Genomic DNA, 16,648 nt, shown 5'->3' on the forward strand with positions numbered 1-16,648 from the left:
TCTTCAGCCTACCAATAATACAGGTCTGGCTCTACACCATTAGGGTTTATTTTTTCTTTTGGCTATTGATATTGGCACTGCCATGTTTTAATAATTGCACAAACTCAGCTTGTCTTTTCTGTTTTAACCGGCTTCGCAGAGCTTTTTGTCAAACTGTTTAAACAGTAAAAAACAGGAGAATTTAGTGCAATTATTAAAACATTGTAGTGCCATTATCAGTAACCTTTCTTTTTTACTCACTTTGTTATTTTCTGGCCGAACTGAATGGCTTATATTATATCAATGGCAGTTCGGGTGGCGGGTAAATTCAAACCAAAGGCCAAATCCCGACCCAAAAATGAACAGTCTGTCACAACACATTCTGTTCCCTCTGATGCTGCAAAATTTGAATTCTCGTCGTGTGATTCCTCTTCCACAATGCCATGTACTACTGCTCCCACACACACTTCACATTCGGATTTGGAGAAAGATCTTGGTGGAAAATCAGGAACAGATGTAATTATTTGATATTTTCTGTACCCTGTTGCTGTTTTGTTTGAGGTCTTTTAATAACTACATTGTTTGTTTTCAGGTAGACATGGTTTCTTCTTGCTTCGAATCACTCAATGACTTTCTTTTTCAGGACTCTGCCATCACAGGTCAGTAATAAGTCTCTAGTTAACTGGGTTTTTTTCTTTTTCTTTTTTTCCCCACTTATGTTTACTGCTTTTGAGTTTCCAATGTGGGTTGTTAAGTCGAGGGAATCGGTGAATTCCAGCACAAGTTCAGTGCGCCCATTAGGAAAATGAAACACTAATTTAATCATTTGACCACTTGATGCGAGATAATCCAGCCATGTGTACTGTTCTCACTTAGGCCCTGTTTGTTTTGGATTTTGAGAACTAATTGTTAGTCTAAAGCTGATTATTGACTCAAAATTAGACATAAATCAGAGTCCAACAATCAATTTTGTGATAGATTTTCTCAAAGAGGAGGAGAAGATGATTTTGGAAGGGGGCTACGCTCAGCTGCTTGTGAGAGTTATTCTTAGAGATGGATGTCTTGGGTTGGCTTTGTGTAACTATTTCTAGATCACAAAGCCAACCACCATATTAAATCTCAGCATGTTGCTACGCCCCCTCCTTATATGCTGTCCATACCACGGCTTAACTCCCGGAAGGGATAAGGCCATGTGGCCACACTCATCCAACATTTTGGACCCACAACTGGTTCTCAAAATCCAAATCAATTTTTTTAGGTCCTCTTGGAATATCAGATGTGGGAGTGTGTGACACAATTCTGTTTTTTTTTTCAATGGCTCATTTCTGTTTTTACTCTACTCTTATCTTGCCTATGCATCTGTCCACTACACTTTGGCATGAACTCATAAGGATGCACATGGAATTGCATTATGATATTATTTATTTTTATCCTTCGAAAGTTATTGTTGGTGATGTTATTTTGCGATTGTTCTATCTGTTCCTGACTTTAATTTTGTAATCAATTCTTCATGATGCTTCAGATTCTTCAATTCTTCATGATGCTACAGTCTGTTTCAGCTCCACTTGATCCTCACACCCTTTCTCTTTCAAAATGAAGGATTGGACACGCAATCAACTCATTCTGCCTTTCCACCCATTGCTTCTTTCGAGTCCTCAAACATCGGGACTTGCAACTTTTCACCAATGGACCCTTCTGTTCAATTTGTGACTCAAGAGTCTGTGGACCCCATAGATGCTCCACATTCAGAACCGGTTATCTTTGACAACAATGGAAATTCCCACATTGACGAAGGAAGATCAAGAATGGAGGTAAATACTAATAACTTCCAAGACCAATTTCCCTATGCATGTGTGTGCGCGAGCGTGCGTGCGCCAGTCATTATTGCTAGTCCACTTTCTCTGCACGTTTCATCAGCACTCGGAGTTGGATCAACTCAAGTACTGTATAATATTTAATCATTCTTGTAGGAAAGGAACATCCAGTTGCTACAGTAAGAGTACTCCCAACAGTTTTTAGTTACATATGGCTATTCTCCCATACAATATAAACTCTTAAAGAGCTATTTTTAATTAGTACTTCAGTGTGTCTCCTCACTTTCGTGGCTTTACAATGAGGATTGGGCAACTTGCATGATGTGCACAGTAATCACTAACACTGCCCAGAAATGCTCTGTAACAAGCATGCACACTATTAGTAGCAGAAGAAGATGGCACCACAAAATTGAGGGTTAAAATCATGCTAGCAACTGAAAATCACAAACTGTGAATACCCATCATTCAACATTCTATTGCTAGTTTTTTTGTCTTTTAATTTTCCGCAAAATGTTTTTATAGTAAGTGACTGGGTTTTTGTTGGGCACTGGGCACTGGATGTTTTGCTTGTTTTTCCTGTGTAGACTGTAGGCTAGTCCTTTTTTTTACACTCTGATGTGATGACTAAATTGTCAGTGTCTTAAGTTTGTGTTGGTTGATGCTAAAGAGCAAAGCAGAAACATGGGTCTTGATTGTGTTGGCTGATGCTAAAATTGTGTACTGTCCATTTTCCGAACAGTACGATAAGTTCATCAAAAAGTTTAATTTCTTGAATCTTCAAAGACAATAGGGGGGTGGGGTTGGATCGCTATATATGGTATGGTGCTAAAATTCCATAAGTCTTGCATTTTATTATAGTATGATGCTAGAGTTCCATCAATCCAACTATTCAAAAAAAAGAAATGAAAAATCCATCAGATCCGTGTTGGTATTTGCAGAAGTCGAAAAACACAAAAGCAAGATTGATAACCTAAAATTTAAACAAGTTTGTTAATTCAATGCATCCAAGAATTTCAGACCTTGACACAGCAGCAAAATCATAAAAAGAGATTTCTACAACTGCTGACTGAGAATATTCAATAAGATATACTATTATCTATTGGGAAATTGGAAATTATAGAGTTGTAGACTAAGATTCTTTCGATATCCAAAGTTTTCATAAGTATCACGGAATTGCAATGCTTCTATTTTGCTTCCGCACTGAATGATTTCTGGCAATGTAGATGCAAGCAGCCATTTTTAGCTTAGTAGCTTCATACTATGTAAGAAATTGGAAGTCTCGAGTAGGGCTGCAACTCGAGCCGGGTTTTACCCAACCCGCATCGACCCGACCCGAAAATAACCTGGGTCGGGTTCAGGTTTCATGGGTTTCGGGTCGAGCCGGGTTGAGCATTCAAAAGCCCGCATGAATCTCGAGTCGAGCCGGGTTTGAAGGGGCCCGACCCGACCCGACCCGACCCGAGTTACATAAGCTATAGTATGTACATTTTTTTCTATTGTTAGTTACAAGTTAAAAGTGAAAACTCACGCACCCACTGTTATTGTATGTGAGTGTAATTTCTGCTTCTATGAGTTGAGTTGATTCAAGGGTTTGATTCAGCATTGTTTGATTGTAATTACAACATTGTTTGATTACGGCATTATTTGATTCAAGTGTAATGTGAGTGTAATTACATCATTGTTTGATTCAAGTGTAATGTGAGTGTAATTTCTACTTCTATGAGTTGAGTTGCCTTGCCAAACAAGAATTTTCCTTAAAAAATTGCATCAACGTGAAAAAACCCGACCCGACCCGAGATTTATCATGGGTAGGGCCGGGTTTGGGAATCGTGGGTTTTCCGAAAAACAACCCGACCCGACCCGACCTGAGATATTTCTCGGGTAGGGTTGGGTTCTCCAAAACCCGACCCGCCCGACCCGAGTTGCAGCCCTAGTCTCGACTAACTATTATCTACATTTTTTATTAAGTTGCTAGTGAGTAATTAAAATGGGGCCCGTCATAATGGTTGTCCTAATGAAAACTGTTTTAATTTATTTTAAGTGATTAATATAAATACTTCATGGGAGTCATGGGGTGGGATTACAACCCTGAACTCTATGTTTCCTTTCTCTCCTCCTCTCTCTCATTCTCAACTAACATGCTTTTCGCTTTTGGGTGTTTTTCTTCATGCAATCTTCACTTTCTTTTCACTTTAGCATGGTATTAGAGCCGAGATCCATCATTCCTTGAAAGTTTGTCTTCGTATGGATTGTGCTGCCTTTTATGAGAATTGTGCTATGTTCTTGTGGACTATGATGCGTTTGTGTGAATCGTGGTGCCTTCATGTGGACCGTGCTGCCTTCATGTGGTCTTTGTTACTTTGTTGCCCTATTTGCCAATCGACGGCTTAGGGTTGGTATAAATTAGTGTCTTCTCTGTTTGTGGATCTCCACAATAATTGAAAATAAACCTAATGTTTCAAACATCATGGAGGAATGTATGTCATTTTTGTTAAGCAATATGCCTAATTACCTTGTATGGATTCAATATGTAATGAGAAATTTGTTCCTACATATCAAACCTTGGGTGCGAGAAAACATCGAAATTGAAATTCTATTAAGTTCAGAGTCACCTCTTGATCTTGCTGAGGCCGCGGCTTCCTACAACAACGAGATCAGCATGAATCCTTTCTGCAACCTCACAGATCATGTCCTTGGGTTCACCATCCACAATTACACTTTCAACTTTGATCTGCACAGTAATCAAGATCAGTTAACCGTGATCAATGAGCCTGAAGTTTAACTTTTAATTTGCTTGGCAAAAAAATCAGTTTGAATCATAGAGTTGTAGTAAAAAAGATAATCACCACATGCTACTTTGGCCCTTTTTGTTTTGGTTTTGGAGAACTGATTGCGAGTCCAAAAACTGATTATTGGACTCAAAATTACATCTATCCCCTGTCCGTTTTGGATTTTGAGTCCAAGACAGATTGTTGGACTCAGAATTAAACTCAACTTCGAGTCCAATAATCAGTTTTTGACTCAAAATCATTTCTCAAAATCCAAAACAAACAGGGCCTCAGAAATATGGATTATCAAGTATTAAGGTTCATTGTGAATCATATAGAAAAATGGAACTCAGAGCAACAAAAAGAAGGGTTTTGAAACTTACTGGTTTTCCCTTGCACATTTCTAGCGCACGAGAAAGTAGTAATGCAGAGTTCTGTTCCTGGCTTTTCCTTACAGAGTTCACAACGGCAGATGTTGCATATACAGCTGTAGGAGAAAAAAGAGGAAAGAACAAGGTTAGGTAATCCATGCAATTTGTAAGTTGTCTACATACAAAGCAGACATTAATATGAGTATGCATGCATGGGCAAAACATGTTGAATTGTTTTCCTCATTGGATAGTATTTGTGTTGAACTAGTTTTTGTTTTTCGCCCCATCATGTAAAATGGTGGGCCCCACCCTATGCAGGGCTTTGGTGAAGATCTTGGGACCCACTCTATCAAAACATGAAGTGAAATGGTGGGCCCCACCTTATGCATGGTTTTGAGTGGAGTTGTTGGGACCCACCGTATCAAAGTATGGTGTAAACGTGCTCGGCTCCACCCTATGCATGGATTTGGGTGGAGATGGTGGGCCCAATCATTGCTTTGAAATGGTGAGACTCCACAACATGCATGGGTTTGGGTAGAGATGGGTGGTCCTACTGTATCAAAACATGATGCGTAAAATGGGGCCGACTGTTGCATGTGAGAGCAGCCACATAGGCTCACTTTTCAGCTGATTTTGTCTTATTCATATGAGGTGGCTGCCCTCACATGCAGAAGTCGGCCTCGAAATGCCTCTCTACTATGGTCCCTAGCAAATTCCTAAATAACTCTCACCTTTAGAAGAAAATACCACGTGCTATGCGCCAACATTATTTATATCATATATTTATTAAATAATCTTGGCGTATAGCTCGTGGTGTTTTCTTGTAAAGATAGAGTTAATTAAATATCTTATAAATACAAGTTTCTAAATAACTATTTATTGTAGTATGTAAATTTAAGTTTATTTTTTCATAGCTCCTAAACAACTTATTAGGAGGAGGAGGAAGAAGACCCAAAATTTAAATTTATGGTAAAACTTAAAAAATAAAACAAATTAAAATTTAAGACCTGTTGACTTACCAAGTTAAGCTATTGGAGAAGTTGGTAAGTTAACATGATATCATAGCCAAATGTTTCGAGTTCAAACCTGTGAACTCTTCCGGATAGCAAAAATTCACATGCGATGGTCGGCCCAAAGTGAGACCACATGTGCCGCATGTTTCCCAAGTGAGCCACACGTGCGGGGAAATGTTAAAGGATAAAAGATAAATAACCCCTTTGTAACAGCTTAAGCTTTTGGAGAAGTTGGTAAGTTACAAGACCCAAAATAGTTTGGAAATCCGAACTCGGATTGGACCAGGTCAGTCATTTAGATCGACTTGGTCACTTATCTAAGTACACTTTTCTATAGCTTTTACATGGGAATTGTAAGAGCCTTCAACAGCTGAATAGGAAACACAAACTGAAATAAAATATAGGATTGCAGATATCAAAGGCAAAGGAGAATATATTTGAAGTATTTTTTTTACCAGGCCCAGCTGGGAACATAACGGGCTGAAAAGGCTGTTGAACATGAAGGATGGTGAGAGTCTTCTCAACACAAACTTCTTCTTCTTCTTCTTCCTTTGTTTTATAACCATAACAGAAGAGATTATCTAAGGCCCACCTGAGGGCGTAAAAGCTCCCTTCATTTTCATCTATGGCCACCATTATCCTCTTGTTTCTCTTCTCTCCACTTCTACCTTCTTCACTCCTCTCTTCTTTTCTCTCACCACTACTAGCCTCTTCACTCTTCTTTTTTTCCATCTTCTCTTCTTGTTTTTTTTTTGCCTTTTTTGCATGCTCTGGGGTCCTCTTTTATAGGGGTTGAGAGACGGATTTGCCTTCCTAATTGCCATTGACGGATTTACAGGTACAAGAGTAGGTGAGGATAAGGACAGAACTATTAATGAAATGACAGAAATACCCTTATTAGTATTAGTGTCAGAAATCAGAACCGCCGTATGTCGTCGTTTACTTGAAGCTGTGTGCCCTAAATAACTTTAATTGCGACACGTGTCATACATGCAGAATGAAAAGATGAGAAAGAAAACTCTATTGCGTCACGTAAAAGGAAAGTGTTTGCTACTGCCACGAAAAAACATGTTTTTGCCACCAGTATCAGGCTTCTGTTTTGAGAAATGATATTTCCACCCTCTCTCACTCATCTTTTCCTGAAAGTAAGCCATGTTTGGCAGCCTTGAAAAAATATTCAATATAATTTTTATACGGCCAACTGTCACTTGTGAGAGATGGTCTGGAGAGGAAAAAGTCGGAGTGAGAGTGGCAAGAAAAGCTCATAAAAAAACATGAAAACAAAAAGATCAATTGTATTCTCTTTCGGAAATGATATCAGCACAACCATATTTTGATATTTTCACAAATCATCTTTGTCTTTTAGTATTTAAAGAGGGGAAATGATATCCCCCCCTAAATATATAAAATCCCCCTTTCTGTGAGAATGGTTCACTGATTGAGGAGAAATTCACCCCCTTTAACGTTTTTCTCTGCCTATAAAACTTAATGGATAATGTTAAAGGGGGGTATTTTATCCTTCAGAGCGCCCGGGGGGGGGGGGGGGGGGGGGGATATCATTCCCCTAAAGAGTTGTCAAAAGGTTATTACATTTCCTCAGAGCTGATTAAAGAAGAAAAGACAGTTGGATTTGTGCATGTGCTGATAACATTTCCATTTTCTTTTCACTCTTTTTAGGCCCCATTCGTTTACGCCCTGTTCATTTAAGATTTTGCTGACTGATTGTGACTCCAAAACAAATTATTGGACTCGAATTTACGTTTAAGTTGGGGTCCAATAATTGGTTTTGGACTCACAATCAGTTGGCATAACCTCAAATGAACAGGGTTAAGGCCCTGCTCGTTTAAGATTACGAAGACCAACTTTGAGTGCTTAATCTATTATTGGACTCAAATTTAAATGTAATTCTGAATCGAGTAATCGGTTTTGCACTCACAGTCGGTTGACATAATCTTAAACAAATAGGTCCGAAGATTGTGACAACGGTTTGTGAGTGCTAGCCCACTTCTGCTCGTTTCTTTTATTTGAAAGTAAAAACATTTCAAAGTCACACACAATTGCTTCTACTTCAAGAGCCTAATTCTCAATTTGGTGGGTCCTTGTGAGACAACCTTATTGATGCTGGCTTGGTACATATGTTTGGCCAATCTTTAAGCCCATCCACAATAAAAATCAGCCATTTAGGTTGCTCCTGTACGTATCAACTGGGGCCCTATCCTATCTATGTTAATTTCGATCCAACCTGTTAGGCCTAAAATCGGTAACAGATATGACAGTGACGTAAGAGACGTAAGAGCCGAGCTGGACGGCCCGAGAAACCGAGGTGAGGGAGCTGAGTAGCTGAGCCTTGCGCAAGGAGCAAACGAGGTGAGAAGACCAACCCGGAGTGTTACTCCGGACATGCCCTTCGACACTCAAGTCAGTATGAGCAGGAGTGCAGAGCGAGTTTAAGAGTGGTGGGTGAGAAGTTATTACCCTTTTTATGAGCTTTGGAAGCCCTTTTATAGAGGGAAAACTGGGGTAGTTGGGGAGTTATTACTCCAGGACAGGTGTCGGCCAGCTATAGGTTCAAGCTCACCTACTCTGCTATAATCACCAAACTACTCTTGCTGACGCGGGATCTGCGGTGGGCCATCCTCGGGCCAAGTGTCCCGTCGCGGCGTTAGGAGACATTCATTGGTGATTCCGCAGAAGACCCCACAGGCCATACGGTAACGGCTCTTATGCCTTGCCAGCAGAAATCAATCAACCCAGAGACCGTCTTCCCTATCGCCCGCCCAATGCTTACTATCTAGATTGGTTATAGCTAATAGGCTGCTGTTTTTATACCCCATCAGTTGCCCCCCAGTTCTCCAAGTCATTATGGTGACTTGGGGAAGTGTGGTGAGTTACATCTCTGATCGGTGGGAGTCTGTTCGGCCTGGGAATCAGTCCGGAAATTGTCAGTCCGGCCTGGGAATCAGTCCGGAAATTTGTCATTCCGGCCTGTGAGTCAGTCCGGAAATTTGTCAGTCCGGCCTGGGAATCAGTCCGACCTGTGAGTCAATCCGAAAATTTGTCAGTCCGGCCTGGGAATCAGTCCGGAAATTTGTCAGTCCGGACTGGGAATCAGTTCGGCCTGTGAGTCAGTCCGAAAATTTGTCAGTCCGGCCTGTGAGTCAGTTCGGAAATTTGTCAGTCCGGCCTGGGAATCAGTCCGGAAATTTGTCAGTCCGGCCTGTGAGTCAGTCCAGCTTGGGCCGGACTGATTTTTGTCGTGTAGCGAGACGCGTCATATCCAGTCCGGCTTGGGCAGGATTGATTTTTGTCGTGTAGCGAGATGCGTCATATCCAGTCCGGCTTGGGCCGGACTGATTTTTGTAGTGTAGCAAGACGCGTCGTATCCAGTCCGGCTTGAAAAATCAGTGCGGCCAAGCCGTCAGTCCGGCCTGGAAAATCAGTGCGGCCAAGCCGTCAGTGCGGCCTGGAAAAGCAGTTCGGCCAAGCCGTCAGTTCGGCCTGGAAAAGCAGTGTGTGGACCCCGATCCGAGAGAGGCCGGGGGACGTGCCCCAACGCAAGTCTCAGGATCATCCACGTGAAGGAGAGCTCCGCCAAGGAACTCTCGAAAGAGTGCCCCTCACAGCATGAGCGGCGATGTAAAGTGAGATACCTCTCGATTCGGAGACCAGCCCGGATTCGAGACGCACCTTAAACAAAGAAAGAGTCGCCATCCAAGGAAGTAGGCCCTGGATCCCATGCTGTGCTCTGTCGCAACAGATAACCAGAGATATAAAAAGGTCCGTGCCTGATGACGAATGGAGAAGGGGTTAGGCGCCCCCAATTCGCCCAAGTGCAGGCACCTGGTCTCTTATGCCATTTATTATTAACTTTGAAGAGTTTTGGGTGAAAATCATGCGGAATGGGAACGAATATCCCCGAGATAACGTCTAGCTAATCATGCATGTCTCGGAGATGAATAAGAAGCACACACAAAAAGAAAACGAAAGACATGACACCTAAGAATAGCTAGGTTATAAGTGTCATGCCTAATTGGTGTCTATGTTCTGGTGGACAAACGCAGGCATGCTACAGCTAAAGGTATAGGATCTGTACAGGAAAGTAGAAAACACAGCAAAACATACAATATGACAAACCCTAGACTCTAATTCGATAATTGGCTCGGACCAAGATGGCCATCCATCCTAGCTGCACTACGTATCCCGGCCTCGGGAAGAATCAGAGCCAACGTAGTTCGGCGACCTATGCTAAACTACCATGCCTAACCCTCTAGGACCGCTATCCTAGACTCGATCAACTAGACCTGACTAGTTTTTAAAGCTTCTTGCGCCATTACTTAAGTTTAAGTGGATTGTGATTTTAGGACTCCCTATATGCCCTAACTAATGCAAGTGGACCCTACACCCTATGTGTGACTAGGTTGTATGTCCTAAGGAAAACCATGGACTCTCTAAGCGCGTCCTAATCTAGCCATCGGCTCGACTAAGTGTGTATCCGACCACGACTCGAGGCCTCCTAACTCTAGGGACACTCACACGACCAGACACGGCAAAGCAACACAAACAGGACAGACTCCTAACTCTAAGACACCCCAAACGCCTAGGACAGACTCCTAACTCTATGGGAAGATCTTTTTGAAAATTGCTGGTGAGGTTATTTTGAAGAATTTTGTAGTTTGGGAAGATTTGAAAGGTTTTGAGGCTTATGGAAGTTTTGGAAATTGTGAAGTTATGAAAGTTGTGAAAGATATTTGCAAAAATGGTGACTGAACTCAGGATGCCAGCAGCACGCCTGAGCTGCCTACGTACCCCTCAGCTAGGGATCAAGCCATCCGTAGTTCGGACCCGATTACTCCTAATGACTCGAGATTTTGAGATTTTTGATTTTTAGATGTTTTTGAATTTTCAAATGTTTTTGAAATATTTTTGGAATTTTTGACATAAGAGGACAGAACCCTATCATCGAAAAGGTACGATTGACTCCTGATATCCCGCAAAGGTTGGACAGCATCCTATGCTTTGCGGGGGGAAACGAACAGAATAACAACTCTGCAAGGGTTGGACAGCATCCTATACCTTGCAGGAGCGGATAAAAAATCACATGATTTGATGAGGGGATGGACAGAATCCTAACCCCAACGATGATAGGACAGACTCCTGAAAGACTGAATGACTGACTCCTATGCTGAAGACTGACTCTGAAAGATGGAAGGACGGAATCCTAAATTTTATGAAGGGATAAGACAGAATCCTAAACTCTACAGGGGTAGGACAGACACCTAAACCCTAGGATGGTAAGACTGACTCCTAAACTCTCTAGGACTGACTCTAAAGAGGAAGAAATCCCTTACCCTGCGAAGACTCTAAGGCAGGGAGGGAAAGGGTTGGCTCAAGATACATTCCGTCATAGCCTCCACCGGGGAAGTTTTTTCGAAAATCGACGAAGGTATCGAATGCTAACGACAATCTCGAACTCCACCGAAGACTCCCAAACAAAAGGAAACTCTAGAAAACGAAACCCAAGCATCAACACAAACTCCAAAAGAAGGAGTGAAAAAGGAAGGGCAGGCTCCGAGATTCCTACGATTCAATTAGAAGTACACAAGGAAAGCCCAATTAGCATGGAGAAGAAAAATGGTTTGAGGGTGTCACCACACAACTGGCTAGTCAAACAAAATGACCAAGAATTACCGATGCCCTGAGTGAATATATCAACTAAATTCAATTTGTAAGCACAGAGGTATCCAACAACAAGTTAGAATTGCAGAGTGCATTAAAAAACCAAGATCAACTTGTGAGGACCGAGCAGTTCCAAATTAGTTTGTAATCAAAGTATATTACAACTGAAGTTTATTTGCAAACCCCAATCATAGCCCAATCTATCTGCAAATTCAGGACATTCAAATATATATATCAAAGCCACAACTAAAGAGGACCGACGATCACAACATTACCCAATGCTCAGGGCCAAAAGAGATCCTCCTATTGAAACCAAATCATGCAATAGACACCATTCAATCGAAAGAAACGAAGCAAGGATAAACATCTAGTGCGATCAGCATTAGAAATAAATGGAAATGTTACCTGAGCTGTCAGAAGAGGAGAAATGACATACCTGAAGATTGCTACAAACTCAGTTCTGATGGCGGGATGCCAGAATGGGATGATCGGTGGAAATGGGTGTGATTGGCGGATGGGCAGAGGCCGACTGGAGGAGACGAAGTTGGGGGACGAGCTCCCCCCTCTCTCTTTTCTAATAAAAAAAAGAAACCCCAAACCTAAGTTGAACAGAGATGGCTGATTTGGGCAAACCCAGATTTGGGTAAAAATGGGTTTGGAGAGCTCCCTCTATCTCTCTCTCTCTCTCTCTCTCTCTCTCTCTCTCTTTCCTTTTCTCTCTCTCTTTTTTTTCCTTTTCTCTTGCGATAAATATTGCAAAATCTGAGAAGGAGCTGCGGTGGTGGCTTGGAAAAAGGGGGTTTGGACAGGTGATCGGAGATGGAGGAGGCTGGCGGTGGGTGGCTGCGAAGTGGGTTTTAATGGGGTGCGGTTGCGGCTTGGAGGTGGGTGGCGGTGGGTGGCTGCGAAGTGGGTTTTAATGGGGTGCGGTTGCGGCTTGGAGGTGGGTGGCTGCGAAGTGGGTTTTAATGGGGTTGGATACGGGTTTTAATGGGGGTTTGGGTCGGATTCAAGGTGGGAATGGAGGTGGCGTTAATGGTGGGGTCGGCCGGAGCTGGTTCGGATTTCGGTGGGCTGCCAGCCGGAGAAGGAGAGGTGGAGCTACTTCTTCTTCTTCTTCTTCTTCTTTTTCTCTCCTCTGTTTTCTCGATCCCCTTTTTTTTTGGGTTTTGGGTAAAAGAGGGGGTGGCGGTGGAGAAGCTTGGTGGCGGTGGTGGTTTAATGGAAGTTGGGGATGGCAGGTTTCGAGATGGAGATGGGTTTTGGGGTTTCGGGTTTGAGGTTGAGGATGGTGGAGGTTGCTGATGGAGGAGATGATGGTGGTTGGGAAGAGGGTTTAATGGAGGTGGTGGCTCGGTGGAGGAGGAAATGGTGGAGGTTGTGGATGGGGAGATGGGTTTGGTAGGTGGTGGCTGAGGTGGCAGCTGGCAATGGAAGAGGGGAAGAAGAAGAAGGTGGGGGATTGCTAGGCTTGCCGGAGAAGATGGTGCTGGTTGTGTTTTTGTTTTTTTTGTTTTTCTTTAAATGGGTTTTGCTGGCTGATGATGGGTTTGGGTAGAGGAGTTTTGGGGAAGAGGCTAGGTGGTGGCTGTGGAGGAGGCTTGGCCGGAGGTGGAAGAAGGCGGTGGCTGTGGGTTTTTTTCCTCTCTGCCTCTCTCTCTCTCTCTGTATTTTTTCAACGAGAATGGGCTCCCCCCTATTTTATTTTTTTTGATTTTTATAACTAGGGTTAGGGACCTAGTCCTAATCCTCACCATCCATTTCCTTTGATGGCCTAGATCACTTCTCCTTGTGCTAAAATTTGAAACCCTAAACATGCTTTCCATCATGGCCCTACACTTGTCCTCCTTTTGATCTTAGGGTCCTTGCTCATTGCTTATAGAGGAAGCAATGAGCACATCCAAGAATACCCTTAAAGATGGGTTTATTTCCTTCTTGCCCCACATTTCTACTTTTGATTTTTTATTAGAGAAGAAAGAAATACCCGACCCCCTTTTTTGCTCTAGACAGCCCCCCATCTAGTGTATTTTAACTACTCTTATCTCTACAGGGGGTGGCTCGGGTAGGAAAAGGGGGCGGAATACATTTTCTTCTTCTTTGATTTGCCCATGGTAAGCTAGTATTGGCACACCCATGCCCTGCTAATTCACCCTCCCTTTTCATATTTCTTTAAACTACGCCCAGCTCGAGTTCGAGACATGGGTTGGGATGCGACTTGGGTCGATTCATGAAATTCGGGTTGAGATTTTCAACTGCCAATCGGGTTAGGCTCGGATTAATTCCATTCGTTTTCCGCCTGACCTCGGGATTTCATTCGAATACGCGGGTTTAGGGCCCTGTCGAAATGGGGTGTCTACAGATGCCCCTCTTTGGCAGAGGGCGCTTGTCGCGCGAATGCCAAAGCCGAACAGACAACACATTTTGACTGGCCCAAAGCTTCAAACAAAAGGGATGCAAGAGGATAACAAGGTTGATTGACGAGACAGATTCTCATCGGATCAACCAAGAAAGAAATGATAAGATGGATCGACGAGACAGATTCTCGAAAAGAAAACTGAGATGGACTCTCAAGGGATAGTGAGACAGACTCTCACAAATTACAGAATGGAATGATTAGACAGCCTCTAATTAAGCCACTCAGGGATTTGGAGAATATAAAGCGGAATGATTAGACAGCATCATGATCATTCCTAAATTAGGATCTGAGAAGACAGCATCTTGACAGATCAACAAAGCGGAATGATTAGACAGCATCATGATCAAACCTGAATTAGGATCTGAGAAGACAGCATCTTGACCGATCAACAAAGCGGAATGATTAGACAGCATCATGATCAAACCTGAATTAGGATATGAGAAGACAGCATCTTGACAGATCGACAAAGCAGAATGATTAGACAGCATCATGATCAAAACTAAATTGGGATCTGAGAAGACAGCATCTTGACAGATGAATAAAACGGAATGATTAGACAGCATCATGATCAAACCTGAATTAGGATCTGAGAAGACAGCATCTTGACAGATCGACAAAGCGGAATGATTAGACAGCATCATGATCAAACCTAAATTGGGATCTGAGAAGACAATATCTTGACAGATCAACAAAGCGGAATGATTAGACAACATCATGATCAAACCTAAATTGGGATCTGAGAAGACAACATCTTGACAGATCAACAAAGCGGAATGATTAGACAGCATCATGATCAAACCTGAATTAGGATCTGAGAAGACAACATCTTGACAGATCGACAAAACGGAATGATTAGACAGCATCATGATCAAACCTAAATTGGGATCTGAGAAGACAGCATCTTGACAGATCAACAAAGCGGAATGATTAGACAGCATCATGATCAAACCTGAATTAGGATCTGAGAAGACAGCATCTTGACAGATCGACAAAGCGGAATGATTAGACAGCATCATGATCAAACCCAAATTGAAAATTTGATTTGAAAAATGCGTTCAAGTTTTCTCAAATCTTGATTCGTTAAAACTGATATCTCAAACATCAATGCATGCTAGGTATCTTTTATGGTCTGACTTTCGTCAGGACATAAAAGATGCCCCTAGTATAATTTCGCTTCCAGTTCAGGAGTCTTAACAAAACTCAAACCGATTCATGCTTTCTTTTATGAAACTCGGGTTACAAAGATTTTGAAGGAACAAGAGATTGACTCTTGCTGAAAGGTCTAACACTTTTATGCCAATAGCAGGGCTCCGGGCCTCAAAGGTTTTCAAAACGCACAAGAGACTGATTCTGCCTGAGACACTTTCAATTTTCCACCAGATGTCAGAATTTCAGGTTACAATGATTTTCAACTTCCAAGCAGACTGATTCTGCTTGACACATATCTTCAACCTCTTGCCTGCTACAGGAATTTCAAATGGGCCTGAGAGCTTGCCGCGCTTCTAGACCATGTATAAGTCATTTCGTCTTCTGGAGATGCGACTTCATTTTCTGGTACCTGTTACCCCAGCTTTTGAAAGGATACTGGACCAAACAGGTCATTTTGGGACACACCTGACTCGACTGAGTACATGACTTTGACTTGACAAAGAATGACCTTGACAACTGCTTGACAAAGGACTTTTGGTGAGTACACAACCGAGTTACAAGACTGACTTTCAGGACAGACTAAATCTGCTTCTTAATTTGATAAGTGTTTTAAGATGGTACAGCTTACCACTTTTGGAACTCTTTGAATACCGCGTTTTAAGGTGATTTCGCCTCTTCCTGGTATTTAGTCATGGTTATTATACCCTTTGGATTGCTTGGTTTTAACCCCTAGCTTAGAGGAATATCAAAGGAAGCCTTGCCGGCACTATTCAGACCTTGAAGTGATGCCGATACAGGTATGAAAGTCTTGCTACCTTCTGAAATTTAGTCCTTTACGAGAAGTCACTGCCATGACCAGACTGCCCCTTTTGGGTTTTCAATCTGGTGGACCGCTTGCCTTAATTTTTGCCTGGACTGCCTGCTCTTGCAGGTTTTCCATCCAGCAGGCTCTGCACCCTGATTTTTGCCTAAGCCGTCCTTTCGGGTTTTCAGCTTAGCGGGTGAATGACCCTAACTTTTGCCTAGACCGCCCTTTTGGGTTTTCAGTCTAGCAGGTCTAAGACTCCATTATTATTTTTTCTTTTTCTGTTTCTCCACAAACCTTTGCCTTATCACACCAGGAGGACTTCTAGGTGGGTTAGGGTTTGAAAGAACTGGATCAGGGTGTTTGCATTGACTGGACCGAATCTGGACCCTTCCAGATAGCCTACGTACCTCCAAAGAGTGAGGATCAGGTCCGCGTAGTTCGCCCATTGGGGACTTTGGGTTGAGATTGTTTTGATTTGACTTCTTTTTTTTCTTTTTGAAAGTTCTCTCCTTTTTTTTTCCTTCTTTTCAACCGTTTTGAAAGATTTGACCGAACCCGACGTTGTCAGGTTGCCTACGTACCCTGTGGAAAGGGATCAAGTCATGGCGTAGTTCAGGCATTGCATCTTTTATGGCGTAAGTCATAAAAGATGCC

The 16,648-nt window shown here is 42.4% G+C and overlaps 1 protein-coding gene across 1 annotated transcript; it reads right to left on the minus strand.

Annotated features, from left to right (window-relative positions):
- Positions 1–1,905: 1,905 nt before the first annotated feature.
- On the minus strand, positions 1,906–6,707 carry LOC143859269 (uncharacterized). Its single transcript, XM_077369978.1, has 4 exons — positions 6,401–6,707; positions 4,945–5,048; positions 4,406–4,524; positions 1,906–2,151 (listed from the first exon to the last, which is right to left on the minus strand). The coding sequence occupies exons 1-4, from the start codon at positions 6,675–6,677 to the stop codon at positions 2,073–2,075; spliced, it is 579 nt and encodes a 192-aa protein (XP_077226093.1). The 5' UTR covers positions 6,678–6,707; the 3' UTR covers positions 1,906–2,072.
- Between the last annotated feature and the right edge of the window lie 9,941 nt (positions 6,708–16,648).

This window comes from Tasmannia lanceolata, unplaced genomic scaffold (genome assembly GCF_043159265.1).
Source record: "Tasmannia lanceolata isolate RefF3 unplaced genomic scaffold, GAP_Taslan_0.1 ptg000029l, whole genome shotgun sequence".
NCBI classification, from domain to species: domain Eukaryota; kingdom Viridiplantae; phylum Streptophyta; class Magnoliopsida; order Canellales; family Winteraceae; genus Tasmannia; species Tasmannia lanceolata.